At 27.4% G+C, this 27,318-nt stretch overlaps 6 protein-coding genes across 7 annotated transcripts; 2 read left to right on the forward strand and 4 right to left on the reverse strand.

The window, feature by feature from the left end:
- Positions 1–624: 624 nt before the first annotated feature.
- Positions 625–4,464, forward strand: LOC105838638. Its single transcript, XM_028191521.2, is given in 7 exon segments — positions 625–734; positions 736–906; positions 1,375–1,393; positions 1,787–1,876; positions 2,405–2,771; positions 3,075–3,262; positions 3,455–4,464. Coding segments are annotated over 7 exon segments (1,002 nt in total). The 5' UTR covers positions 625–639; the 3' UTR covers positions 3,527–4,464.
- On the reverse strand, positions 4,368–6,075 carry LOC105838631 (TATA-box-binding protein). Its single transcript, XM_012684331.3, has 5 exons — positions 5,839–6,075; positions 5,663–5,769; positions 5,302–5,545; positions 5,022–5,220; positions 4,368–4,937 (listed from the first exon to the last, which is right to left on the reverse strand). Exons 1-5 carry the CDS (start codon positions 5,935–5,937, stop codon positions 4,861–4,863), a joined length of 726 nt encoding a protein of 241 aa, XP_012539785.1. The 5' UTR covers positions 5,938–6,075; the 3' UTR covers positions 4,368–4,860.
- Positions 6,076–6,451: 376 nt separating this feature from the next.
- Positions 6,452–8,150, forward strand: LOC105838630 (synaptosomal-associated protein 29). The gene is made up of 2 exons (XM_012684330.3): positions 6,452–6,884; positions 7,091–8,150. The coding sequence occupies exons 1-2, from the start codon at positions 6,621–6,623 to the stop codon at positions 7,613–7,615; spliced, it is 789 nt and encodes a 262-aa protein (XP_012539784.1). The 5' UTR covers positions 6,452–6,620; the 3' UTR covers positions 7,616–8,150.
- Positions 8,151–9,092: 942 nt separating this feature from the next.
- Positions 9,093–13,830, reverse strand: LOC105838634. The gene is made up of 6 exons (XM_012684333.3): positions 13,517–13,830; positions 12,707–12,881; positions 11,829–12,043; positions 10,600–11,645; positions 10,318–10,437; positions 9,093–9,322 (listed from the first exon to the last, which is right to left on the reverse strand). Exons 1-4 carry the CDS (start codon positions 13,529–13,531, stop codon positions 11,481–11,483), a joined length of 570 nt encoding a protein of 189 aa, XP_012539787.1. The 5' UTR covers positions 13,532–13,830; the 3' UTR covers positions 9,093–9,322; positions 10,318–10,437; positions 10,600–11,480.
- A 620-nt stretch (positions 13,831–14,450) lies between these two features.
- LOC105838635 lies at positions 14,451–24,864 on the reverse strand. Its single transcript, XM_028191447.2, has 7 exons — positions 23,773–24,864; positions 19,721–20,023; positions 19,242–19,605; positions 18,884–19,138; positions 16,443–16,735; positions 15,935–16,298; positions 14,451–15,296 (listed from the first exon to the last, which is right to left on the reverse strand). Exons 2-7 carry the CDS (start codon positions 20,005–20,007, stop codon positions 15,039–15,041), a joined length of 1,821 nt encoding a protein of 606 aa, XP_028047248.2. The 5' UTR covers positions 20,008–20,023; positions 23,773–24,864; the 3' UTR covers positions 14,451–15,038.
- Positions 24,865–25,081: 217 nt separating this feature from the next.
- On the reverse strand, positions 25,082–27,065 carry LOC105838637 (alpha-tocopherol transfer protein). 2 transcript variants are annotated; one of them, XM_036289717.1, is made up of 4 exons: positions 26,921–27,065; positions 26,321–26,624; positions 25,689–26,052; positions 25,082–25,405 (listed from the first exon to the last, which is right to left on the reverse strand). In XM_036289717.1, exons 2-4 carry the CDS (start codon positions 26,602–26,604, stop codon positions 25,145–25,147), a joined length of 909 nt encoding a protein of 302 aa, XP_036145610.1. In that variant the 5' UTR covers positions 26,605–26,624; positions 26,921–27,065; the 3' UTR covers positions 25,082–25,144. The 2 variants fall into 2 exon arrangements, with proteins under 2 accessions (XP_036145610.1, XP_036145611.1); XM_036289718.1 differs by having other exon boundaries at positions 26,957–27,045.
- Positions 27,066–27,318: the final 253 nt, after the last annotated feature.

The following is a 27,318-nucleotide window of genomic DNA, read 5'->3' on the forward strand; positions in this document are numbered from 1 at the left end:
AACCTATACACAATTAACTAAAGTAATTGGATAATTATAAGCGTTAAGAAAAATTCATGAAAGAAGATTACTGTATAAATTGCAAAATTAAATGTACGTTTAAAATGTGTGCAAACTCAAACAATATTATACTGTAAAATAATATTAATAATATTAATAAGAAAAAATAGTCAACGTAATTAGTACATTATAACTTTTATATACTTATTAAACTTATTTAAAATATTGTTATCGCAATTTTATAGTACAAATCAAGCTAATAATGTTAAATAAAACAAACGCGTTTATATAACTCGCGTTATATAAACGCATTTTATATGAAACTCATTAAGACGTGTTATATGAAATAAATTTAATTCCAATCTACACTCAACATTTTTAATTGCATTATTGAATTTAGATATTTTGAAATATTTATAAATTTTAAAGATTTTATGATTAAGCGAGCAATAACATAATATAAGACATATACGAAATTGTATTCAATTTCTTTCGGCTTATTTTTTTTTTAATTTAATGTTTTGGCATAGTTAAAAACAACAAAGATCTTGTCCATTAATATTCTATATTCATCTATCTTCCGAAAAGATTTCTCATTCTCGACTATTGATCGCATATTGGTTACGACAGCCTCGTCGAATGACCTTTAGTAGTGGCTCGATTTTACGAATGTGGGTTGGCGAGGATCGAGCTCGTGGGCGAACGGGCACGTTGTCGGGACGGGATCATAAACGAGGGGAAAACGATGGAAAAAGGTAAATCAATACTCTGGTACTCACTGGGACCACGAACGGCGCTCGTCACGATGGCTACCGTGGCTGTCGACGACAACGAGAAGAAGGAAAACGGGTGCAGTGAAAACTGGTGTGTGGCACCTCTCCTCTCTGAGGACATCCGGTCCACGTCGTTGACGTGGCTCTCTCCATTTTTTGCCGATTATGGTGAGTTATGCATTAAATTTACGAAAAATCAAAATGTAATTTATTATAAATTTTGTCGGCAGAATGACAACAGACATCTGTTAGTAAAATCTGTCATTTGATAACTATTTAAGTAGATTATATTATGTAAATAATTATGAAATGGAAGACAAATTCTACTCAATTTCTGTTGGCTAAAATTATAACGACAGATTCTGCTAGTGGAATATGAATTTAACGCAGTTAAAAGAATATATTACAGTAAAACTTACAAAAAATTAATTTTTCTACATTTTTCGAAAGATTGATATTAGAAGCTTCTAAAGATTTTAGGTTGCCAACATTTTAAACTTAAATTCTATGTTCAGAAAATATGATCTATCGGTAGCATAGAGAATTCAAGTTAAGAAAGATAAAAATCCTAAAAAATTTCAAAACTATACGAGTGTTTTAGTTCAGTTAAAATTACACTCGTATAGTTTTGAAATTTTTAAGGGTTATAAAAAAAGCATAAAAATCGAAAAAAATACAATAATACATTTGTTAAATAAATATTTTTTTATGAACTGTCATTGATAAAAAATAAAAAATAAAAAATTTTATTACATTTTTAATATTTCATCCTTAAAAATTGGGAATTAATAAAAACATTCCATGTTTAACTAAAACTATTCTTTTTGTGAAATTACTGAATTTAAAAGCTGTCAGTAATCAATCGACTGTTGTAAGGTATCCTTTAATTATTCCTTTAATGCCAATATTTTGCTGACAAATTGCTATTATATTACTAACATTTTGCTTATTAGTTGTGAAAAATAAACAACAAAATGCATGTACAAAAAAGAATCTTTTGTACTGTTCTGCAGATGCACGCATTGATTATTATGCTCTACTGCATTCTGCTCCTCTTGATTGCTGTTGCAGCGCGGGCAAACATTTATTTGCCCTTAATGAAGGTAATTATGAGACTCAACAATTCTACACGTTGCAAAAAGTAGATGAATTAAAATGAATCAAGAGGAATTTGTTTCTGCGAGATGGAATATTTAAATCTTCGAAATCAAGAAATTGATTCAAAAATTTTTAAATTTTCATTCTTTCTCTTTTAAATTTTAATATATTGAACATATGTCAGTTATCATGAACTATCAACAATGGATTTTAATGAGTGATTTTTAAAAGAGCTGAATTTTAAAAAGTGCAATTAAGTGCTTTTTAAGTGCCTTAGATTTATATATAATATATTTAATATTTTATATATATATATATATATATATATATATATAATGTATTGTTTGTTTTTCGTAGTAATTAAAATACAGTAAAAAAATTAATATGTAGAAAAGAATTCAATAATTTTAAAGACAATCGTCAATTTCGAAGATTCGTAATATCGCAAAGTAAATTCCTGTTCATTTTTTTTAATTCATTAATTTTTTCAGGACGTCAAAAGAGCATGTAATCCACTATTTGGATGTATTCAGGAAGACGATTTATGGACCGACAACTTTTTGCGAGAATTGATCGATCAGGTGGGAAATGAATTCGTGAGTGTATCCGATTCGTATATGGATTATCAGGATGAAAAAGCAAAGGAATTGCCTATGGAATTGCCGGCCGATTATGATAGTATGGACACGCTGAACCCGAATCCGAGTATACGAGATCAAGAGTATTTGCAGCATAGTACACTTTGGAGTCACCAACGATACGATAATAATAAAAATAACAACAAGGGCTACGACAGACATAGGATCCAGTCTAATCTGAAAGGATTCAAAGACGAAAAGACGGAAAGTCCCTTGCCGGCTTACTGTACTCCTCCGAATCCTTGTCCGGTTGGATACACAAGTAAACAAAATTCGCTTAACAATATCTAATCAAAAATTAATATACCAAATTATTACAATTTTAAAAAATTCTATGTCTTATTCTATGTTAATTTATACTAAATTTTCTTTTATTTCTCTCCTTGCCTTTAATATTTTCAATATTCCAACAATTCTTGGAGGATTCATATACACGAAAATACATGAAAGATATCTTCTACATATTCCTATTAAATTTTTTTTTTTAAGAACAGTAAATTTAGAAATCAGTAATTTTACGTATATTATATGATATATGAGTATAAAGTTATTTATACTTCTACAGGTGAAAACAATTGTCTTACCAATTTTGAAAATACGGCGGCGTTTAGTCGCGACTATCAAAGCGCGCAAGATTGTATGTGCGACACGGAACATATGTTAGAATGTACAAACGATTCTGGAAATAGTAACAGTTTGTCAAACATGCACATTTCAAATTCCGACCTCAATCAAATTGTCGAACAGTTTCAGGTAATTGAGAAATATGTTGTAAATCAATTTTTGAACAATCAATTTATATCAAACTAACGGAAATATATACTTGGTTAAAGATATATATATATATATATATATATATATATATATATATATAAAGTTATATTTAAAATAACAGTAAGTATAAAACAATGAAAATATAATTATGTTCATGATATTCTGTTTTAGGAAGAAAATCCGTTCTTTCAAGGAGAAAAATTGCCTATAGCTGCAAAAAAAGGCATACATGTGATCGAGTAAAACAGCAGAAACAACTTGAAAGGAAATTTGGAAACGGCCGTGAAAGCATAATACAACCTTCATTGATTAAAGTTCCAGATTTCAACAAAAGAAAACTCTTATTCAGATATCGATTATTAGATGCATAATTAGGCATCGCCTAATAATAATAATAATAATAATAATAATAATAATAATAATAAATGAAACACACGCATTTACGCAGCGTTAAAGCGTCAAACATTGAGAAACGTTGTAACGTCTCCAAGTCTAATGATGCACGGACAAAGTTCTTAAATGGACCATAGCTGTTTTTTCAGCGGTTTTCACATGTTAAAATATTTTTTTCTTTCACGAAATCATTAATAGAGATCTTACTAGATACATGTAATTATATACGTGTACATTTTAACATTATAAAGTTGCGACTATTTCAGTTTATAGAACAATTTTCGAACATATTCATATTTTTTCAATCTGCAGAAATGCATAGTGTTTCTTAAAGTTTGCAAAATTCTTATATATTTCGCAATATTCATAAAACATTTTCAGTAGGCCTATTCTGTAACTCTTAATGACAGTGTCAATATCGTTACATTGTCGTTGCGCACATATTATATATAACAAAAAAGCTGCGCATTATAACAATACCGAACTGTCGTTAAGAGTTACAGAATAAGCCTGCTGTATTCAATAGCGACAGAATACTCCATTAAACTTTACATATCCAGATATATGTATATTTAAATTTTTCATAAAGTTAAAGAGAAATCTATCATAGGTGTCGTCTTTGATGTACATTTAAAATAATTCTAATATAGTAAAATATTATATAAATTATATACATTAGATACATATATAATTATGTTTGTCAATTATATTTTATTTCAATATATAGTATATCGAAAAATATTTATTTTCATTATACAAAATCTCTGAAATATAAACTTCAACAAAAAGATAAAAGTATACATGATTTTTAAACCATAGTTACTTAATGAATTACATTAATTATTATAAGATACAAAGAAATATATATGTACATAAGTACTAAACAATATATAAAAATTATTTACATATTAATTAAAATATTTTTTAATATAATTATAACGATAGGTGATATGTAGCACATAATATGAAAATATAAATTTAACACAAAATATTAATATCTCAGTTATGCTATCATTACGAGAAAAATATATAAAAATACAAAATAAAAAATTTCTTATTCTATATAGCGTTCAAAGATCAGTCATGATAGAAATACATCCTTTCGATTGTACAATGAATTTTTATACCTATGTACATGCTTTAATATTTTATTTGTGATATTTATCTAGTATGAACAAATAATATTACTGCTTTCTGTAACTCTTTAATATTGGATATATATTATTTAATGCATTTTGCAATTCGGTCCTATTTTTTGCTCCTGAAAATCATTAAATAAGCAATATTCAAATTTTAGCTATAGAATATCTGCAAAAATATTAGGTCCCACAATATCGAAACATACCTGTTAACACAACTTTGCCATTCACAAATATTAATAATACAACTTTAGGTGCTAACATTCTATACGTCAAGCCTGGATATAACTCTGGCTCATAACTAGAAAACTGAGGATGATTGGCATTTAGATTTTCCAATTTAATTGGAAATTTCAAATCACATGTTGCAACTATGTTCTGTATTTTAAAACAGGTAAACTTTATCTATAAAAAAAAATTAAAAAGCAATGTATGTTAATTGAGAATTTGAGATTGTCTCTAGGTAAAAGATTGTAGGTGGCTTACGGTAAATCCAAGTTTTTGAATTATCCTGGCAAACTTTTTTGCTGCCAAAAGTGAATCTTCCTCGCTTCTCGCACCGGTACATACTAATTTGCCAGATCGAAAGATCAGTGCTGTCGCTCTGGGATTCTGTATTCTCATTATCAATCCAGTAAATCTCGCTGGATTATATTCAGAGTTCCTAGTTCTTACATTAATGTACATGAGCTTCAGTTCTGTTTGCAAGTTAACTGTAGAGACTACATTTCTGCAAAAATAATGTGGACTTGCACGAAGAATAATACACCCTATGTAACAGCAGCGAGCTAACAAGAATAGACATTTTTATGCCCAAGATAACGTAAATAAGTGACTCGAAGCTTACTGCAAACAAGGCTCCAGAACTTCTTTAGTGCTATTAGCCGGTGTCAACGGGACCATTGTTGATTGCGGATTAACATTTTGCGACGTGCTTGGCTTCGGCACGTTGGTCTATAAATAAAATTTACATTATATCGTTTTAAAATGCCAACATAAAATTCAACATATTTAATAACCTACCGACAACGGTGGAGCCATAGATCCATCCTCGCTCGCATTTTTAGCTGGATTATTGAGTAGTCTTTTCAATTCGTTATTTTCCTGCGCAATTTGTGTCATTTTGCGAAGAAACTTGTTTCAAGCAAGCGGTTAAAACTCACATGGATCGACACATGACTGTTTAACCTCACTCACACACAAGCTACGACATGTTTAATGTGTTACAGTACACGTTCACCACATATATAAACCAGACTTGACCAGACTGGGAGCTGGGACAACGCTTTAGCGAAGACTCGAACCCAACTTAGCAGAGATTTAAACCTAAGTTAGCGAAGACTTAAACCTAAAAAAGTAGATTTAAATCTCTGCTATGTTGGGTTCGAGTCTTCGCTAAAGCGTGACTACAATTTAATGTGCACGTTTTATGCACATAGAGGCATTAGTGGACGGAAACATCTCGCTAAAACTAATATAAATATTATTATAAAATATAATATTATGACCGCGCATTCTCGTGCGGTTCCTCTCCGCGCGTACCATCGACTACCGACAGTACCGACTCTACCTAGAATACAGAGTTGCAGGTTGCAGGTTGCAGGAGCCAGAGGCCATTGATCTGCATTGATCGATAGGACGTCATCAAACGTCATTAGTACTATCAGCAACAGTCACCGGACTCACCGGACGTGGTCACCTTACCCGTCCAGCCAAACAGGAATATAGTTTAGTCAAATTGAGTCAAGTCGAGTCGCATTGCCAAGTGTGTATCTCGCATATTGTACAAAATCTTAATCGGATAAATGGCAGGTCATAATTATCTGAGCGATCCGAGGAATCCGTTTTTCTCGTTAGAGGACGACGTGGACGATGAGACATTTCTGAGGAACGCACCAACAAGAAACTTATCCGCGGGGCGTTATCACACCTTGGATAATGATATAGAGCAAAATCGTCAACAGTTGCTGCAACGTAGAAAGGAACTCGAGGAACGCACGGTACAATCCTCAGAAAGATCTGTTTCGCTTCTGAGAGACTCTGAGCAAATTGGTGTGGCTACAGCAGAGGTAAATGTATAACGATACATCCCATCAGTTATCTGTTAATTGTCGCCACTAATAATATGTAGATAATGTGGTAATTGATAGAAAATTTATCCCTATGTGTTTAAGGTATACATATTTCATAAATAAAACCATTTTTATTTTCCTTTATAATACACTTGTATTGGCATTTGCAAATGATTTTAATATATTTAAATGTTTATTTTCAGGAATTAATCAGGCAAAAAGAACAATTACAGAGGACAGAAAAAAGATTAGACGATATTAACAGTACATTAAGATTTAGTCAAAAACATATACAAGGCATAAAGAGTGTATTTGGTAGTTTGAAAAATTATCTCAGTGGCAAATCATTAGACGCTCCAATACCATCCACAAAATTGTCAGAATCTTCAAGTTCTGGATCTATGACATCACCTGCATTGTCCAATACATTAGAGCAAGTGCAAAATGACATGAGCAATTCCTATTCGTCGACAATGATAAGAGGAGGTTACAACGATAATAGTTTGGAAGATATTAAACCTACAAGTGACAGAGTAACCAGAGTTCTCGAACAGAATCTAAACGAAATGAGTGGATCATTGGCAAGGTTGAAACATCTAGCAATTGGTTTATCTGAAGAAATTGATTCACAAAACGATCTGATTGATACCATTACTGATAAGACAGAGAAAGCAGATATAACATTGCAGCAGCAAAATAAAGATATGTTACATCTATTGAAGAAATAAGTTCAACGATCGTTATATCACATGAACTTCTTGCTTATAATATATTATGATACTATGATATATTAACTGTACTTCTATGAAGTATAGATATATGTTACCCGATAAAGCAATTGGTATTGGTTGACATTAATTTGTATTGTTAAGTCTGATGCATGTCAGCCATGCAAGGTTTATACCGTGCGAGGTGTTTTATAGAGTTTTTCACAAGGCGAGATTGCGCATTCTTTGTAATATAATTTATGATATGAAACTAGAACACGTTAGAATTTATGATCTTTAATAAGGAAGAACTTTTCTTTCTAAGAACTAACCTTATCGATGATCTTTGTACGAGTGCTTTATGCTAATACTAAACAAAAAGATTTTCATTATTTCTCAAGGTCTTTTTTGTAGTCTTTTAAAATGGAAACTGTGATAAGCATACACATACACCCATATGTAATAATTATAAACCAATTTTAATTTGATCTTGATTTTATAATCAATATAAAAACATATGGTTTACTGAAGAAATAAAAAAATTAGCAAAACTATATACATGGATATATTTATGTAATGAAAAAAATCAAATTGATATTTTTATTTTTAATGTTAAGTATTTTGTGTGGTTGTACACATAAGTCGGGTATCATTTCTAGATGAATGTGTAGGTGTCTCTTGCTTTTGGATAGTCCAAAATGCTTGATGTGAGACTATTGTGAATCTCTGAAGTTTTTATTTAGATTTAGTCAAATCTTTATAATTTATATAACTATAAAAATATGTGCATTGTATATATAAATAATTTAATTGATTTATAAAAAAAGCAATAATATGCAATATAAGAGACAATAATTATGTGTACAGTTATAATTTATCAATTACAATATTTTTTCTTTTAGTTATATGTATATAGATATCTTCAATGCTCTTATAAGTTTTTGTAAATAAAAAGTAAAAAATTATTGCTTTACTGTTATTTGAATATTTCTTCTTTAATGTCTTATTGTTATTATTATATAAAAAAAAGTTAATTTAAAATATAGGTATGTATTATAGAGAGTGAAAGAGAGAAAACAAAAGAAAGGAGGAGGAGGGTATGGAACCGTTTTAGTAAGTTAGATCGCCAACAAGTATCGAGTGTATTGTTCGAGAGAAATTATAAAAATTATTAAAAATATTTGAAAATAAAATATCGAATTTCATAACGTGCAATGAAACTCGCAAAGATATTTCCATGGAGAAAAATTCAATCTTTCAAGCATTTATTTAACACTACTGAGAAAAAATTACTTTTTAAGATAAAGATTATTTTGATTATACATAATTACAAAAGAAATTAATTTAATTTAAACAATAATTATTGTTTAATACTTACTAAATTTTGTTAAAAATTATTTACCAATTAACAGTTATCTTTTTTTTTATTTTACACTGTATTATACATATATAAAATTTTTTAAACTTATAATACTTGAAATTATTTCTACATTTAATATCTTTGGAAAAATTTTAGATTTATATATTTGTATTCTATTTACATGCACATACACATATTGAACATTTTTCAAGTTTCATTGTACAAAAAAGTGATCCATAAAGAGTGATTAATAATAATTACAACAAATGTAATAATTAAACATTTAAATCTCTTCTATGTTGTCTGTAATATTTTAGTTCCATATTTTGGTTTAATGTTGTCATCTCATTATGTGTGATATTATTTTCCTAAAACAATAATATAACGTTATTATTTTGATCATTAAATATATCAAAATTGATATATCGCACAAGATGTTTAATAAATAAACTTATTATAAATATAGTATTACTAATTAAATACAATGCAGCAATTAATAAATTTACTGATATTTTTTAATATTAACAATATTAAATTTGATTTTATTAAAAAAAACTGTATCGGGGCACAAGCATGCATGAGTTGCATTTTTTTTTTGTTGCCAGCAACTGAAAAATTAATGAACAACTTTTTTATATGTCGACTAGTCTGGTAGATTTATTTTCAATGTATTAGTTACACAACATTTCGGCTTTCTGACCTTTATCAAGTGTATAATTTGATTATTACATTATCATCTACAATGTCAAAAACAATAATATCTAAATATGTTACCTATTAACAATTAATATATAAATTAATATTGAAATATGTATATATTTTGATTTAGAAATGTTAGAATATAATTAAATATCGAGGTTCGAAATTGATACAACATTTAAAAGCATTAAAATGATGTGTCTGGCTGTCAAAAACTCCAACATTTTCAGTTGTGCGAGAAAAATAATATTTAAACTTTTACGTTAAACGTAAGTCTATAATACTAAATATTTTTTTTAGAATTGGAAGTAGTGCTATCAATATTGGCATATCCGGATATCCAAATATCTGGATAATCGCGCGGATATTATCTCGGGTATCCAAGTATTTCTATCTGAGATATTCGGGTAATCAAAATCGCAGGACATTAATATGTTTATTTATTACCAATGGTAATAATAAATAACAATAACGTACTCGTAATTATGCAGAATGTTTCATGTTAATTGTGCATACAAGGAATACTCGACTATCAGGATATTTAAACTATCCAGGTCAGAATAACAGCTTTAATTGGCAGTAAATTGTGAATTCAATCGTTTGCAAAATGATTCAAGCCATATGAAGAATACACGTATTCTTAGCTTTATTTTATTTTACCTACTTCTTTAGATTTCTTCACCTATCCAGAAGCAGCAGTGGAAGGCTCTGTAGTCCAACGTCTCCAATTTCCGCAAGCTACTTTATCAAAAACAGAGTTTCCAATGCTCATGCTCATTGTTGCCTAGAAAAGCGAATGTATAACAAGACTTACTTGATATTAATATGTAATATATTTTTATTTTTATAAAGAGTAAAATATTTCTGCATTTTTATAAAAAAATTATTATATAAAAAAAATATAATTTTGTTTGTCTATATGTTTTTGAATTATGATAATTCTTACCATGACGCATATGAGAAAGAAGCAAATTACTTTGTCGAACAACTTCATTTTTTACTGAGATATTTGAGCTTGAACTAACGTATGTACATGTTGACAGCCTTTTTATATTATTACAATATTTATACTCTATGTATCTTTCATCGAAAAAGTTTTTGTTTGCATGATAGTACTTCCGGAATTTCCGGAAATAATGACGGGTTTTTAATTTGACCATATCTTCTAGCACATGTAATAAATACAATGGATGGTCACACGTGAAAAAACAAGCATGAAAAAAGAAACAACGTATAACAATTATTAGTATTATTTTTCTTTGTTATTTGTTGGGTTTTAGAAGATAACTGAGAATGTACTGCACAATAGAGAGTTATACAACGGTTTTATATTGTTACAAAATTTATGATTTATATATTTATATACGTTGATTTTTATTTGTTATTAATAAAATATAATTATCTGGAAATATTTCTAACATTATCTGTATAACGTAATTGAAATTATCTGTAATAATGTTGTATTTTCGAAAACAATTAAAAAACTACAAAATAATGTACGCAAATTTTATTATAAATTAAGATAAAAAGAGATAAAGATATACATAAAGACAAAAATCTATTGTTTATATAAAATTTTATGATAATGGTTAAATTTCTCTATATTATTGTGAATTCCAATTAATTGTATTTCACGCAGATTCTAATTTTATCAAGCTTATTTCCATCTAGCTCTTTTACATGCGATAATTATATTAGTACTTGCACATATTAGTACTTGGACATATCTATCTTTTACTGGTTAAATTAATCTGATAAGACAATCATTACGACAGAGTAAAAAAAGAATTTTAACAAACATTAATGTGTATCACGGGCAAAGCTTAATTATGTCTGATGATTATCTATGACATCTATGTCATTAGCAATAGAGGTTGCCTCGTAAGCCAGTCGTTCAACCTCCCTCTGCGCGGCGATCGCTGCGTGTTGCTCCGCAATTCTGTGGTACAATTCATTGTGTCTGTCCTTTGCTTTTGCCACGCTCGTTGAATCCTGCAAAACAATTAAGCAAAGCAATGAAAAAATAGTCAAATTATTTCGTGAACATAATCTCTCTCATGCGCATCTAAAACATTATTTTTTTATCGACATATCCGAATTTCCGGATACGAATGTACTTTTCAGACAAAAAAATGCTTCTTTATATGAAGTATATAGTATATCATAGATAATTACTCGGGGCAAATTTACTGGAACATTGTGAGCGTTTGCCTCTGCAATCTTGTGATAAAGACGGAAATGTTTTTCCTTGGCTAATCTTACAGGTTCCGAATCGGCAGGTTGAACGAAGACATCTTCAAAATTGATTAAAGCAGGATGAAATCCATTTTTGTCAGCCGTATATTCTACTGTTCGCATTTTGTGCTTCGGATCAATGTACGAATATGTTCCTAAAATATACACTTAAATCATTACCCAAATCGTTTTTATGACTGCAGATTATATTTTTTAAATATTGCTTTAATTATTGCATTATCAAACATTTTTGTTATATTCCATATTAAGATATGATGGTCAAGTTATAGATTAAACATTTTTTAAATATATTTTTTAATATTTATTTATTTTTCATAATTACGAGTAAAGAAAAAGGAAAAATCGTGAATAAAAATTTGATGAGAATTTATCTTTTTTTTATTTATTTTAGTTTGTATAAAATATGTTTTAATTTTTGACAACCCAGCAAACACCAGCTAACATTATGTCATTTTTATATAACTTATATAACTTTTATATTTATATCATATAACTTTAATTCTTTGTTTTACATTTTGATTTAATCCAAATAAGTTTGTGATCGATAAAATATAATAAGTATATTGGTATGCGCAAGAAGTATTTTTGTTAGTAAAAAATTAAAATAGACATTGAAAATAAAATTTAGTGAGCAATATATGTAGATTTATATCTTCCGTGTTCTAATTATGAATAATAGTTCTGATTTAAAAACACAAGTATTAATAACAATATAAAAAGTGATTTATCTTCAATTTACAATTGTAAAAAATGTTATAGAGATAAATATATTATATACACATTTTTTATGATATTACCGTGAATAGTTCCATGTCCATCTCCAATTTCTTGATGAATACGATCGATATGTCCTGGATATCGTCCTGCTTCGTATTGAAAACTATAAGGTTTTGGAGATGGTAATGGTGTCGTCGAATATTCCGAAATATGCGATACATCCATCAAGCAAACGTTAATCAAAGCAGCAGTTATCTATAGTTTAATATAGAATAATGATAATAATTTTTCAAATAATTGAATCTTAAATGTGTAAATTTTTTTAAATGCCATTAATTTGAAATTAATCCAGAAATGAGATATTATTTTAAAAGTTAAAAAGTTAGTACTTTTTTAGAGAAAATATTTTTATATTTATTCTGAATTCTACATTATTTAATTTCTTCACTGATGAAATGGAGCAAATAAATTGTAGAAAATTTTGACGATTTTTCCAATTTTTTATTATAAGAAATTTAAAAAAAATGAATAAATAACTTTATTCTTTATTATCATAAAGAATGCAGGACCTTTTACACATCGATAACATTCTAAGTAAACGAGTTGTGTAATGAACTGGTTGTTTCATCATACAAAAAATATGCGTTACCTGAAGACCTTTTTAAATAGAATTATTTACTTTGTAATGGTTACATTCTTTTCTTCTTTTGAATAATTTTCTATTTAGAAAATTGTTGTAGTATTTACTTAATAATAAAATGTACATCTGTAAATTTTGTTTATATGTAGATATATAAATTTATTGTAAAATTATTTATGTGTCAAATTTTATACAGATATTTATTTGGAATATGTATATTATTAATTAATTAATCTATGCATACACTTACGATTATGTATTTCATTATGAGACCAAAAAGTTGATTGGAAAGTTGATTGGATTGAATTTCATCAATATATTCACACGCACGTATTGCCGTTTACTGCGAGAATAGCTTGATGGTGAAAGTATTATAAGAAACTGTCGAAAAGAAAGATTGTAAAGGTTTCCCCACACCGGAACAGTATCATTTTCACATTCGTAAACCCAACACAACAATTAAATTAGCGAAACAGTTATTTTAAATAATAAAATTATACATATGTATAATTCATATACCTTATACAATTTATATGTATATATGTATATGTACACTGAAAAAAAATGCAATATATCCAATAAGATATGTAGTTGCGGGCTGCCAGCTACAGATATAGTCAATACAATAATATATGCTATTGCAGTACACGGAGAGAATTTTCTTAAAAATTGCAAAATTTTAGTAAATTTTACTATACTTCTAACAAAATTTACTAAAACTTTGCCAAATTTTATTAAAATTTTAGTAAATTTAAAAATATAGTAAAATTCTTCGAGGTTCACATTGTCTCACAATTACCACAATTTTCAGAGTAATTTTTCAGAGAAAATTCTTTCTGTGTATCAACATTGTACTTGCATTAACAGTAAATATTATTGTATTGAGTATTTTATGTAATTGGCAGCCCGCAATTACATATGTTATTGGCTATATTACATTTTTTCTGTATACATATCGAGAAAATTAATCTAAATATTATACAAAGAAACTATTAAAAAATGTACATAATATATTAATATCTTTATAACACTTTTCACTGCAGTTGCAGATTGAAATTTAATTGTTTTTTATATTAATATTTGTTTAAATTAAATTAATATTATACTATAGTAATTATTATGCTTAGATTCAATAATTAATTATTTGCAAATATCTTACACACTTGTGAAATAAATAAAATTTATAACCTTTATCATTTATTTGTTGGATAAAATACAGCAACGTTTGTTTTACATTTTATTAAAATATTGTATGTAAGGAGAAGGTGTTAAAACGATTTAAAAAAAAAACAACACTTATTTCTTAACTTAAATTCAATAATCTTTGTCGAAATTAATATAATAAAATAATTTTATTTCCGCAATCTATTACTAGATATTAGAATTAATAATTAAATTTTATTACAGCGAAAAATATTGCATACATATACATATATAAAGAAACGCAGATAAGAAAACTAATTATCCTTAAATATAAAGTATTCAGAATTAATATAACTAAATTTCTGTGACTCGTACATATAATTCTGATGTATCTATCTTTTACGTACTTAAACTAATGACTAATCAACTGTTTTAACATAGTTATTACTATATTATATTATTATACTACATTGTATTTAATACTATTAAGATTGACTCAATACTTAGTTAATAAACGTGAAATAAAGTAATAAAAATAGATTATTTTTATTTTCAAAAACTGTTATTATGTTTTAAACATAAAATCAAATATGCTGATATATTGATATGCAAAAGATCTAATTATTCGATCAATCAATTTCAAGTTTTTTAAAGCTTCCTTCAACACCAAACAAATCTGTTGCTGTCTTTGCCTTGCCCGGTCGTAGCGATTCATTGACGCGTTTAGTAGCTTCTTCCTCTTGAAACCAAGCAACGTGATCTTCTAGTTTTTTTACTTGTTTTTTATGTAACTCCTGTAAAGGACCGGCTTGACCACCTGCTTCATTTGGAAGAACCTCGAGAGGTATAAATTTCTCCAGAGTATCAGTTGTGGTGTGCATATGAAGCTAAAATTTATAAAAACATAAATTTTTATGCTTAACTCGGTGTTTTTTTTTTACATACTAAAATACGATTTTGTTTAACGTATTTTTTTTTTTAAGAAGATAGGTAAATAAAATATATGTTATATATTGTAAAACGATAAAATACAATATTTATTTCTTAATAAATTAAAAGAGAAATGTTGTTAATTTGAGAGAACAGCGTAATATTTATTATTATTAGTAATACATTTAAAATTCTAAAATATGCAATGTTTCTAAAACAGTTAGGGGAGACTAAAGCAAATTATCATTGAACGCACTAGTGCGCACTAATGCACATTAAAGCGGTCGTATACATACATACATACACAAAACAAAAAGTACATGATATGTCATTTTTATACTTAAGTTAAATTAGTGTATAGCGATTTTAATATACACTGGTGTTTACTAGTGCAGTTTAATCGAATTTGCTATAAGGTAACATGAGTGTCATGGGATATTATGAGTATATTTGTAAGTATTTTTAGAGTGTGTTCTTGTGGCTCATAGTATCCCGACCTTTCTTATATATAGATTAAAAAATTTGGTTTTCTCATCTTTCTCGTTTTTAATATTTGAAAACAATAAAGCTGTAATGATAATGACTTCAATCTTACCATATCTAATAGCTGCTTTTTCATAAAAGGTCTCATCATATTCAAAATGACATCTAATACCGGAGAAGCATTCATGAAATGGAAGCCCTTTAATCTAACAGGTAATCCTTCTTGTAGGTAGTAAAGAAATTTCTTTAGGCCCATAGGACTCAAACGACCAACGTGGCCAAAAGAAACGTTTTTCATGTCAAATAATATTATATGGCCCTCGCAAGTGCCTTCCGTATAGAGCCATAGATCAATTACCATATTTAGGAATTTCATAGCGTCATTGTAAACGAAATGCGATGCATCGCTATCCAGGAGTCTCCCATAAATAATTTTATAACCCTCTTTAGTAGTTCCTTCCAAAATTTGATCTGTACTGTCGATAATAAGATTGTTTTCTCATTTGTATGCGAATTTTTTTACGAGAAATTTTACTACTACTAATTTATCACATATAAGATATATTGCAAATGTGTAACAAATAATTAAAAAAGAAAAAGAAACATGTAAATATACTTACACTGTTTCAGTTGATTTTTTAAGTTCTTTATTATTAAAGTCTCGATTGCAAAAGAACTCGGGTACGTGACTTCTGACTGTAAAGAAAGTGTCGATAGAAGTTTTCGTCGGTTCGAGTCTATAGTAATTGCTATGTAAAAATAATGCTAATTCACTGTCCGATAGTTTAGGTAGGTGAGGCTGCTTTTCGCTCCATTCTCTCAACATTTGTATATCTGCCTCTTTTAATTCAGGATTCTTCTTTAGTTCCTCTTCAAACGATACTAGTTTTATCGAAGCCATCGTTCTTTGAATTTATATTTTCCTCTGAAAATAATATTAATAATTTTAACAAAAAGTTTAGCAATACATTGCAGTGTCATAATAAAACTAAAATGTATTTTGTTGAACGTAATTGAAAATGTCCGCATGTTTATTAATATTTTGCAAACTAAGTAATTTATTTTGTATAAAAAAAGAACAATTGTTAGATTAAAAAGTATAATAATTTCTGATATTCGTAAATTACATTAATTATGTATTATGAACACTATATATTATGTATGCATATTATTCTTGTGATATGATTTACTATAATTTATTAATGTAGCGAATGAAACCATATATTGTAAGTCCTATTTACCTTAGATATATACGCTATCATCTATGTGAAAGAATTTCACTTGGTAATTCCGATGTCTTGTCTGATCAGTCCAATGTCTTGAAAAATACTGATTGAAATCAGCATTTAGATAGAGTAGACCTTTTAAACTATACTGATGGTGAAATGGCAATGGATTGCATGACAAATGTACGTTTTAACATGACGTGTTATTTTTGTGATGAATAGGAAATATACACTGAAATTGTATTTTGTAGGCACTATGTAGTTTTCCTAATCAGCAGAAATGAAACATGCAATCTAGCAATAAATGTTTGGTATATATAGATTTATTGCGGGGATTTTTCATTATTATATGTAATAAAAAATTATATATATATATATATATATATATATATATATACACTTTTTAATCAAATGTATTGCAAAAGAAGACAATGAAGAAAAAGAAAAGGAAGCACAGATGTAAAATATTAATCTTTTGCAATAACATTCTACTTTTTATTACAACTGTATATGAATTAATAATCAAAACGCTATTCTACATAATTTAGCACGCAATCATAAAACGCATTAAATTTAATTTTAACCTGCATGCGCACCTCAATGATTTCTCAACCTGGAAAATTCCACTGCGGAAAAGGTTAAAGAAACGCAAAGTGAATTTGACACTCATGGAAGGCACACAGAAAATATACACATATAATTCAATAGTTTGTGAGACTAATCCCGACTCAATGAGACTAATGCTAATCAATTCCCTGATGGCGTGTTTAAATCAGCCAATTTAGGGACACGAAGAAAAATTTCCAATCCGTGATACCCGTAAGTGCGACAATATATGTATAATATACAAATTTATATTTAATGATTACATTTAGTACTCTGTTCTTAAACATATGACGCATTTTTAAAAGTGTTTTCGTCACCAAAAAAAAATTATAACCTTAATCTCAAATCTATTAGAATGACTATAAGAAAAACGTGAATGCTATGTGAAAATAGTCTTTGTCATTGGCGTGTCGAAGATTACGTTACGTTAATAAGCAGTAAACTAGTATTAAGACAACTTAAAAAATGCATTACTTCGTCAATTCTTCGATATATTTACAGATTAGTTGACTCGATTTTTATGTATGCTACGTGCAGCTACTATCTTTTGCAATATTTAGAGAAACATTAAATATATGTTATAGTATTTAATTTTTATTGTAACTTTTTAGTATTTACAATCTTCTGAATATATTTCATCAATGTAATGTATATAATATAATCAATTTAACTTTTATTTCAAAAATATTTTAAATTTATTTAGAAATTATTAACATTTTGCTATTTCACATGTTTTCAAAATGTTGCACATGTATTTTGCACTTTTATGAAACGTTTAATTTTTTAGTTAAAATGTTTTGTTTTGTTTTGTTTTTTTGAAAAATTTCGGTGCTGTATGAGAAGTGATATGTTTTGTTTTTACTAATATAACGTTATATTTAAATAGAATTGTATAATTCATAAACATTTTATATTCTTATATAAAAATAATAAAACCCTTTTTGACAAAATTTTTTTGAATTTTAAAATGTTCTTTAACTTAAACTTTTTGTTCTTAACTTTATTTTTTCCTAAATGAGTCTTTTTTAATTTCTTATATTTTATTTGCGATTAAATTATTTAAAAACTCCTTCCCGTAAGACTTAATGCTATTAAGAAGTGATTTAAAGAAAACTATACAGCTAATAAATTTAAAAACTTTTAGGAATGACTACATAATCTTCTCAAAATTTGATAAGTTCTTAGATTATGTGAAAAGTTTAAAGATTTTTTTTAAACTTGATTAATTAATCTAACTCCAATTTTTTAAAGCTACCATCTACACCAAATAAACTTTCCGCACTTTTACATTTGCCAACTCGCAAAGATTCGTTCACTCGTCCCACAGCTTCATCATACTGAAACCAATCACGAAATTCCTCTAGTAATTTGATGTGTCTAACAACTATTTCTTTAATAGGTCCCGCTTTTCCACCGTACTCGTTTGGCAAACCTTCTATAGGCAAAAATTTTTTTACAGTTTCCATGCTTGAATGAAAATGTAACTGAAATGATAAATATACATATTATACTTATATCCATATTTATATTTTTTTTCTTAAAAATAAGGAAAACTTTAATATGTGCATAATAAGTTTGAAGACTTACAATATTCATTAATTCCTTCTTTATAAATGGTTTTGCCAGATTCAATAGTGTATCTACTATAGGCATAGTGTTTAATATGTGTAAAGCCTTCAATCGAACTGGAGCAGCTTCTTGTATATAGAATAAAATCTTTTTCAATGTCATTATATTAATATTAGCAATATGGCTAAAAGATAAACCAACTGCATCAAGAATAACAATTTGTCCCTCGCTGGTGCCATGCATTACATTTTGCACCTCACATGTCATAAGCAAATATTTAGTGCACTCTAAGTAGTTAAACTTATTCGGATTTGTATCGAGAAATTTAGCAAATGTCATAATATAGCCATCCTTGGTTTTTTGTTCTAATGGCACGGCTGCACTATTATCGAAAGAATTTTTTCCTTACATTTTAATGTAATTTTCAATAATATTTTTATTGATTTTAATAATATATTTATTGATAATTGACAAAATAATTTGACAAAATAACTTACACGACAGAGAAGGCCTTTCGTAATTCTTTCCATGCGATTGGATCTCTGTTGGAAAATATTTCCGGCAAGAGTGTTCTAATTGTAAAAAAATTATCTATTGTTTTCTTAGTTGGTTCTATGCGGTAATAGTTGCTGTGGAGAAACATAACAAGATACAACATCTCTATTTGTGGTAGATGAGGTTGCTTGTCCATCCAATCCTTTAACATTTGCAAATCTGACATCTTGAGTTCCGGATTCCGTTTGCACTCTTCTTCTATACTGACATATTGAATTGGTAGTGACATCGTTGCTCTGATTGGCCTACAAATTTGTCCTCATTTATAACTTTTTTCTGAGAAATTTTTATGTAAAAAAAAAGATAAAAATTATGTAGAGAAGCAAAAGAAATTTTACATATTAAGAGCAGATATTTATTTTTAATTAATTAAAAGTATGATTATAAACTTGATAACATTATTTTGAATTGTATCAGCAGATATAATATATTTGTTAGTATCTTTATTTGTTAAAAACAGATTTTCGATAATTAAAATAAAACAACAAGCTATTATTATGTTATATAATTTGAATAATCGAAAATTGTAGAATTGCATTGCCATTATTATTGGAAGGAATATTTTTTAATAATCAGAATAAGCCAAATACACTGGAGAATAATTCCTTAAAATATATACTTATATTTTTGTAATTATGTAACGCTACATATAACATTAATGTAAACAATAAAGATATGTGTGTGTGTGTGTGTGTGTACTGTCAAAAATGATAATGAATAAATATCATTGAATAAAAGAGAAAACAGGTACAGAAATAAATTATAAAAAATATAAATTATTAACTTGACAAATGGCATAATCTTTTACCCTATTCTATAATTATAGAATTTAGTTTGTGTGCGTGCGCGGACACACGCACATACAAATAATCTTATTTCATACTTATACGTTTTTTATTTTTTATACTCATATTTCTTTAAATATAAAAACAGGATACATTATAATTAAATACAATTTTTAATTATATGATTCATAATGATTATTAAAATTTCCTTGATAATTTCAATATATATTGTCTCTTCTTCTTTTATTCATACTTCTTTTATAAGGTTCATTTTCTATAGCACAATTCCATTAGCACATTTAATTGTCTGCGGAAATTGAACATCTTTTAGTTAGAGAAAGAATTAGGTCACATTAACCTACCTTGACCGGTTATTCTTTAACTAGTTATTCACAGGTGAATTTGCCTTACAAATACTGGTAACACAGCACAGAATATCGCTGCTGCGCACACGATAAGTCGATTACACACTGATTTCTAAAGGAGAATGTCTGAGAGTTTCGAGAGTTTCGAGCGTTCAACACGTGGAGAACGATTACTTTCAGATTGCGTTCTACGAAAACTAAAATACATATTTCTTTCACCTTCGTAGTCACAAATACGCAATAGAGTTCAAGCTTTTTACATAATTATTATAGATAGCAAAAAATATTAGTGATGAATAATTATTTAACCCCTGTACTATTATTGTATTTTTTGCATATTTGATATATTCTATTACATAAATCTTATTATTATTGTTATTATTGTTCTATTATTTTTAACATGTTTAATTTTTCTGTGGTTGGCCATTTATACACAAATTGTGTGTATCATCAATAATGTAACTAAATAATAACTGTTCTATACGCAAAATGTTGTCATCAGTCGGTCTAATATTGTAAAAGTTATTTAGTTCACGGATCGTGATAAGTACATACACGCAAAAGGTGTGTGTGTGTGTGTGTGTGTGTGTGTGTGTGAGAGAGAAAATAAATACATTATATATTTGACATTATAGTATGTATACATAATTTTTATTGTAATTTTTTGTAACTTTTTATAACATAACGTTATTTATATAATTAATGTAACATGCAATTATGTTTGAAATTAAAATATATTGTTAACATTTTATTACAGATATTTGTTAATATGGATTGTTATTGTAGAATTATCTTTACTTATATATTTCATTACAATTTAAAATTTTTATATACATTCTATAATTGTCACACATATATGTAAAGAAAAATTATATTCTAAACATATTTTATACTTTGTCCATGTAAATTAAACAAGTTAATCTATATCTAATTTTTTGAAACTTCTTTCAATCCCCTTGTTTTTGCCGATTCTTAATGCTTCGTTTACACGACCCGTGACCTCATCTTGTAGAAATCATTCGCGATGATCTTCCAGCTTTTTAAATTGTTCTTTCTGTAGTTCTTTCCACGGTCTAGCTTTTCCATTTAAACCTGCATCGCATGGAAATGCTTCTAATGGCATAAATTTTATCAGTGTATCTTTCGTGAGATGAATATGTAACTGAAAATATGTCGAAAAGATATACACGGAAAGAATTTTCTCTTAAAAATTACCCTGAAAATCGTGGTAATTGTGGGACAACGTAAAAACTTTGAAGAATTTTACTATACTTTTGACAAAATTTACTACAATTGTAATAAAATTTGTAAATTTTACTATACTATACGTCTAATAAAATTTATTAAACTTTGCCAAATTTTATTAAAATTTTAGTAAATTTTAGTAAATTTTAGTAAATTTTTTTAAAACTATGGTAAAATTCTTCGAGATTTACGTTGTTTCACAATTACCACGATTTTCAGGGTAATTTTTAAGAGGAAACTCTTTCCATGTATCGTATAAAACATACACTCCTATATTAATTTAAAAAATAATTTAGGAATAAAATAATTATATGTCAAATCTATGTCTCAAGAAAAATTATTTAGAAATTTTTGATAAAAAAGTTTTAAGTAAAGTTAAAAAAATTGATATAGTTACATTCACATATGTAAAACTTTAATATTTAATGTAAAATATTCTTACCACTTCTATTAATTCTTTCTTTAAAAACGGTTTTATCATGGAGAAAATGATGTCCATGATTGCGTTATAGTGTTAATAAAATGGAGACCTTTAAGTCTAATTGGTATAGCTTCTTGTAAATAATAAAGATATCCCATAAGTCTCAGGGGACTAAAACAGTTTGCATGAGCAAGAGTAGAACCTGCTAAGTCTACAACAATTACATGGCCCTCGGCGGTCCCTTGGGTGTACAGACACAAGTCCAGTATCATAGAAAAATACTTCACGACATCGTTGTAAATAAAACGTGACGGTCTATAATCTATTAATTTCACATAATGAAGCTTATATCCTTCCTTTGTTGGCATTGACAATGTTATTGTCAATCTTTGTAAATAAATTTATTTATTTAATGACAACAATTGACTTGAAACTTCTTTTTCACATCTAATATTAAAGTACGTTTGACAGTTTCTGTTACAACTTTTTATCTTTTGTCTCATATTATAAAATTAAATGTTATATTATTAAACAAATAAAAATGAAAACACAAACTGAGGAACTTTGCAATACAAAATATCTCAAGATTAATTATCAATATTGCTTATGTGAGAATGCACTTATGTGAGAAAAATATATGGTTGACATTCCTCCTCTTCCCCCTCCCACACATGTGCAACGTTAAGATTTCTTACTTTTTAAATTTTATCTTAGTATTAATTTCATAAATTCATGAAAGATTATGCACAATATTAATTTGTCAATTTATATCTTTGATTTACTTTTTATCACACATTGATATAATTTACTTTTTATCACACACACACACACACACACACACACACACACACACACACACACACACACACAATAACATAAATAACTTTATTTCATATTTATATATTTTTCTTTTTTATATTCATACTTTTTTCAATCTAAAAACACGGTATACAATACTTAATAATTAAAAATACACTTTTTAATTGTAATATAGAATTAAAATATGTTTTTCTATTAAAATTTCTTATTAACAAATAACTTTAATAAAATCTATTGACTTTTTTTTACTTATAATTTTATACAATACTTTATAGTACACTTCTATTAGCACATTTAATTCTTTGCGGAAATTATATCTTTTAGTTAGAAAAAGAATTAAATAATTAAAGTTAATTTACTTTGACTAGTTGTTCCGACTAGTTGTTAACCGATTGATAGCTAAAATATTTTTTGCCATTTTTTGCTATTTTATAAAAATTAATAACATATCACAGAATATCACTGTTGCGTACGCGTTGATTATATACTAATTTTTAAAGGAAAATGTGTGAGGTTTTTAATGACTTTGAATGTTGAATATATTAAGAACAATTGCTTTTTATAGATTGCGTTTCAAGAATATTTCATTTGCGTATTCACGATCGCGTAACAAACATCAAAGTCCAAACGGCTCTTTACAAGACAAGCATTATAAATAGCAAAAAGTATAGTGCAAAAAAATGCATAATTAGTTGAACGCTGCGCTAATATTATTGGTTGTATTTTTTTTGCATATCTAATATAGTATATTCTGTTACATGTATAAATCTTGTTATTTCTAACATACTCGATTTTTATGTGACTGTCCATTTAAATTGCTTGGTATCACCGATAGAGTATCTGATAACCATTCTATACTCAAGATATTCTAAGTAAAAATTCAATATGAATCATAAATAAACGCGGCACGGAGCGTGTGCGTGTATGCGCCCACGCGCGCGCGCGCGTGTGTGTGTGTGTGTGTGTGTGTGTGTGCGAATATATTACATAATCGATATTGTATACGCAATTTTTTATTATAACTGTTTTTCTAACGTAACGAATAAATTTAAATAGACTTACATATAATAATATTAAAAAACAAACTTGCCTAATTAAGTACATCTGCTAAGTATGCTATGTACTAATACATCCTATGGATCTAATTATCGTATTTATTATTAAGATTTGGAAAATCTTATAACTTATAAGAAATGCAATTTAAATAATTGTTTTTTATTTTTATACCCGTAGTCTTGCGCCCATAAGATTTATATCGTCGTTTGACGTCGCTTAAAAAAGTTTGACTACCGTAAGATTAAATTTATAAATATCAGAATGGTGCTGTAATTTTGCAGAATTATATCTCCATTGAGATTTTCATTAAGATATGCAAGTTATTTAATATAACATACAATTATCCTTTATAGAAAAATACTATTGGACTCGTGAAAAATTATTGAAAATTATTGGAAAACCATTCGCATTCAATATTATTCATTATTAATTTCAATAATTTTTTAGCAAATTAAATAGTATTTTTCCATAAGAGTATGCTTAAAATTAAAATATATTATTAACATTTTATTATAGATTTGTTAATATGAATTATTATCATAGAGATTTTTTTATTTATATTTATATTTTATTAAAATGTAAAATTTTTATATACTTTCTATAATTATTACACATATATAAAGAAGAATTATATTCTAAATATATTTTATACTTCGTCCATGTAAATTAAACAAGTTAATCTATATCTAATTTTTTGAAACTTCCTTCAACCCCAAACATATCAATTGTCTTGCTTTTGCCGACTCTTAATGCTTCGTTTACACGACCCGTGACCTCATCTTGTAGAAACCATTCGCGATGATCTTCCAACTTTTTTAATTGTTCTTCTTGTTGTTCTTTCCACGGTCTAGCTTTTCCATTTAAACCTACATCGCATGGAAATGCTTCTAGTGGCATAAATTTTACTAGTGTGTCTTTCGTGGGATGAATATGTAACTGAAAATATATTTAAAAATATATTATATAAAATATATACTCTCATATTTACTGAAAAAAAAAGAATTCGGGAATAACACAATTATATGTCAAATCTATATAAAAAAATATTTAGAAATTTCTAATGAACAAGTTTTAAATAAAATTGAAAAAAATTAATACAGTCACACACACACACACACACACACACACACACACACACACACACACACACACACACACACATTCACAGACGTTTCACAAATGTAAAACTTTTTTACATTAATATTTTTGTTATTTTTACCACTTCCATTAATTCCTTTTTCATAAATGGTTTCATCATAGATAAAATGATGTCCATAACTGCGGTAGTGTTGATAAAATGGAGACCTTTAAGTCTAATTGGTATAGCTTCTTGTAAATAATAAAGATATCTCTTAATTCCCAAGGGATTAAGACGGCCAGCATGAGCAAAAGTAACACCAGCCATGTCTATAACAATTACGTGGCCCTCAGCGGTCCCTTCGGTGTACAACCACAAGTCAATCATCATAGAAAAATACTTCATGACATCGTTATAAACAAAATGTGATGGCTCATAATCTATTAATCTCGAATAAATAAGTTTGTATCCTTCCTTTGTTGGCATTGATAGTGTTATTGTAGACCTTTTTAAATAAATTTAATTGTTTAATGCACGCATGTAATTGGCTTTAAGTTTATTTTCAAAGTACGCAGTTTCTGTTACAACTTTTTATCTTTTGTCTCATATTATAAAATTAGATGTTATATTATTAAAGAAATAAAAATAAAAACACAAATGAGGAACTTTGCAATACAAAATATCTCAAGATTAATTATTAATATTATTTGAATATGTTGTTAAAGTATACTTAAATATATATATATATATATATATAAATATTTAATACTTACACAACTTTAAATATCTCCCGCAATTGTTTTGTTCCAAGTGGGTCCCTATCAGAGAAAAATTCTGGCATGTGAGTTCTGGAAGTGTAATATTCTTCGATGGTGTTCTTAGCAAACTCGATACGATAGTAATTACTATGCAAGAATAATACATATTCAACGTCTAAAATTTTCGGAAGATGTGCCTGTTTCATGCTCCAATCCTTTAGAATTTGTATATCGGAATCTTTTAATTCGGGATTTTTTTTCTTTTCTTCGCCATAAGAAATTCTCTTGATCAGAGACATAGTTCTGTGTACAATCTTTTCTAATATAACAAAGTTTTAACACTTATTAAAAATAATTATTATTATACAAATTGAAATGTTGTTTCTTTCACATTTAAAAATATGCCTTAACCAATTTTGATAAAAATTAAAATTACTAATACCGCGATCTAATTAATTATTATTTATTTATTTATTCATAATTATTAATATTGCGATTGAATATTAATGATAAGTCTTTAATTAATATTTAAGTTATAACATAAAAATTAAATTTAAAAATATTATAATATAAATTGACATTGGAACAATTAGATTTAACATATAAAAGAATTACTTTTTTTATATACACTCAGACGCAAAATGTATTTACTTATAGTTGACACTCCACTAAATAATTCGAGTGTTGCTGAACGACTCTTGAAAGTATCACTGCAAGCGGCAAAACAAAGGCGTGCATTTTAAGATAATACGAAGTGTAATAGTATAGGCAACTTAATGTATAGTTACATTTATTGTCACTGTAGTCGTGAATTTAATTCTTACACAGCTTGACAGAAATTATAGTCCGATGATTCACTATGTATAAAGTAAGAGAAATTTTTTTCCTTAGTTACTTTGCGTTGTTACATAATAATTTTATATATAAAACAAGAAGGAACCTTGGAATGTATAGGATCGTAGGTTGCAATAATTATTGTGCAAATAATTATTGTATCCAATAATTACTGTGGA

Source organism: Monomorium pharaonis, chromosome 7 (assembly GCF_013373865.1).
Source record: "Monomorium pharaonis isolate MP-MQ-018 chromosome 7, ASM1337386v2, whole genome shotgun sequence".
Taxonomy (NCBI): Eukaryota; Metazoa; Arthropoda; class Insecta; order Hymenoptera; family Formicidae; genus Monomorium; species Monomorium pharaonis.

Coding starts and splice junctions, on each gene's coding strand:
- LOC105838631 (XM_012684331.3), bottom strand. CDS start 5,937: ATGACACAAATTGCGCAGGAAAATAACGAATTGAAAAGACTACTCAAT. Junction 5,221..5,301: donor TTCAAAAACTTGGATTTACC/GTAAGCCACCTA, acceptor TTTTTTTTATAG/ATAAAGTTTACCTGTTTTAA. Junction 4,938..5,021: donor TGGCAAAGTTGTGTTAACAG/GTATGTTTCGAT, acceptor AATGATTTTCAG/GAGCAAAAAATAGGACCGAA.
- LOC105838630 (XM_012684330.3), top strand. CDS start 6,621: ATGGCAGGTCATAATTATCTGAGCGATCCGAGGAATCCGTTTTTCTCG. Junction 6,885..7,090: donor TTGGTGTGGCTACAGCAGAG/GTAAATGTATAA, acceptor GTTTATTTTCAG/GAATTAATCAGGCAAAAAGA.
- LOC105838634 (XM_012684333.3), bottom strand. Junction 12,044..12,706: donor TGGACATGGAACTATTCACG/GTAATATCATAA, acceptor TGTATATTTTAG/GAACATATTCGTACATTGAT. Junction 11,646..11,828: donor TTCCAGTAAATTTGCCCCGA/GTAATTATCTAT, acceptor ATTGTTTTGCAG/GATTCAACGAGCGTGGCAAA.
- LOC105838635 (XM_028191447.2), bottom strand. CDS start 20,007: ATGTCACTACCAATTCAATATGTCAGTATAGAAGAAGAGTGCAAACGG. Junction 16,736..18,883: donor TTAAAAAATTGGAGTTAGAT/TAATTAATCAAG, acceptor AGGAAAATATAA/ATTCAAAGAACGATGGCTTC. Junction 15,297..15,934: donor AAAAGCAGCTATTAGATATG/GTAAGATTGAAG, acceptor TATAAATTTTAG/CTTCATATGCACACCACAAC.
- LOC105838637 (XM_036289717.1), bottom strand. CDS start 26,604: ATGTCTCTGATCAAGAGAATTTCTTATGGCGAAGAAAAGAAAAAAAAT. Junction 26,053..26,320: donor CGGGAGATATTTAAAGTTGT/GTAAGTATTAAA, acceptor TTATTTAAAAAG/GTCTACAATAACACTATCAA. Junction 25,406..25,688: donor AAAAGGAATTAATGGAAGTG/GTAAAAATAACA, acceptor ATATATTTTCAG/TTACATATTCATCCCACGAA.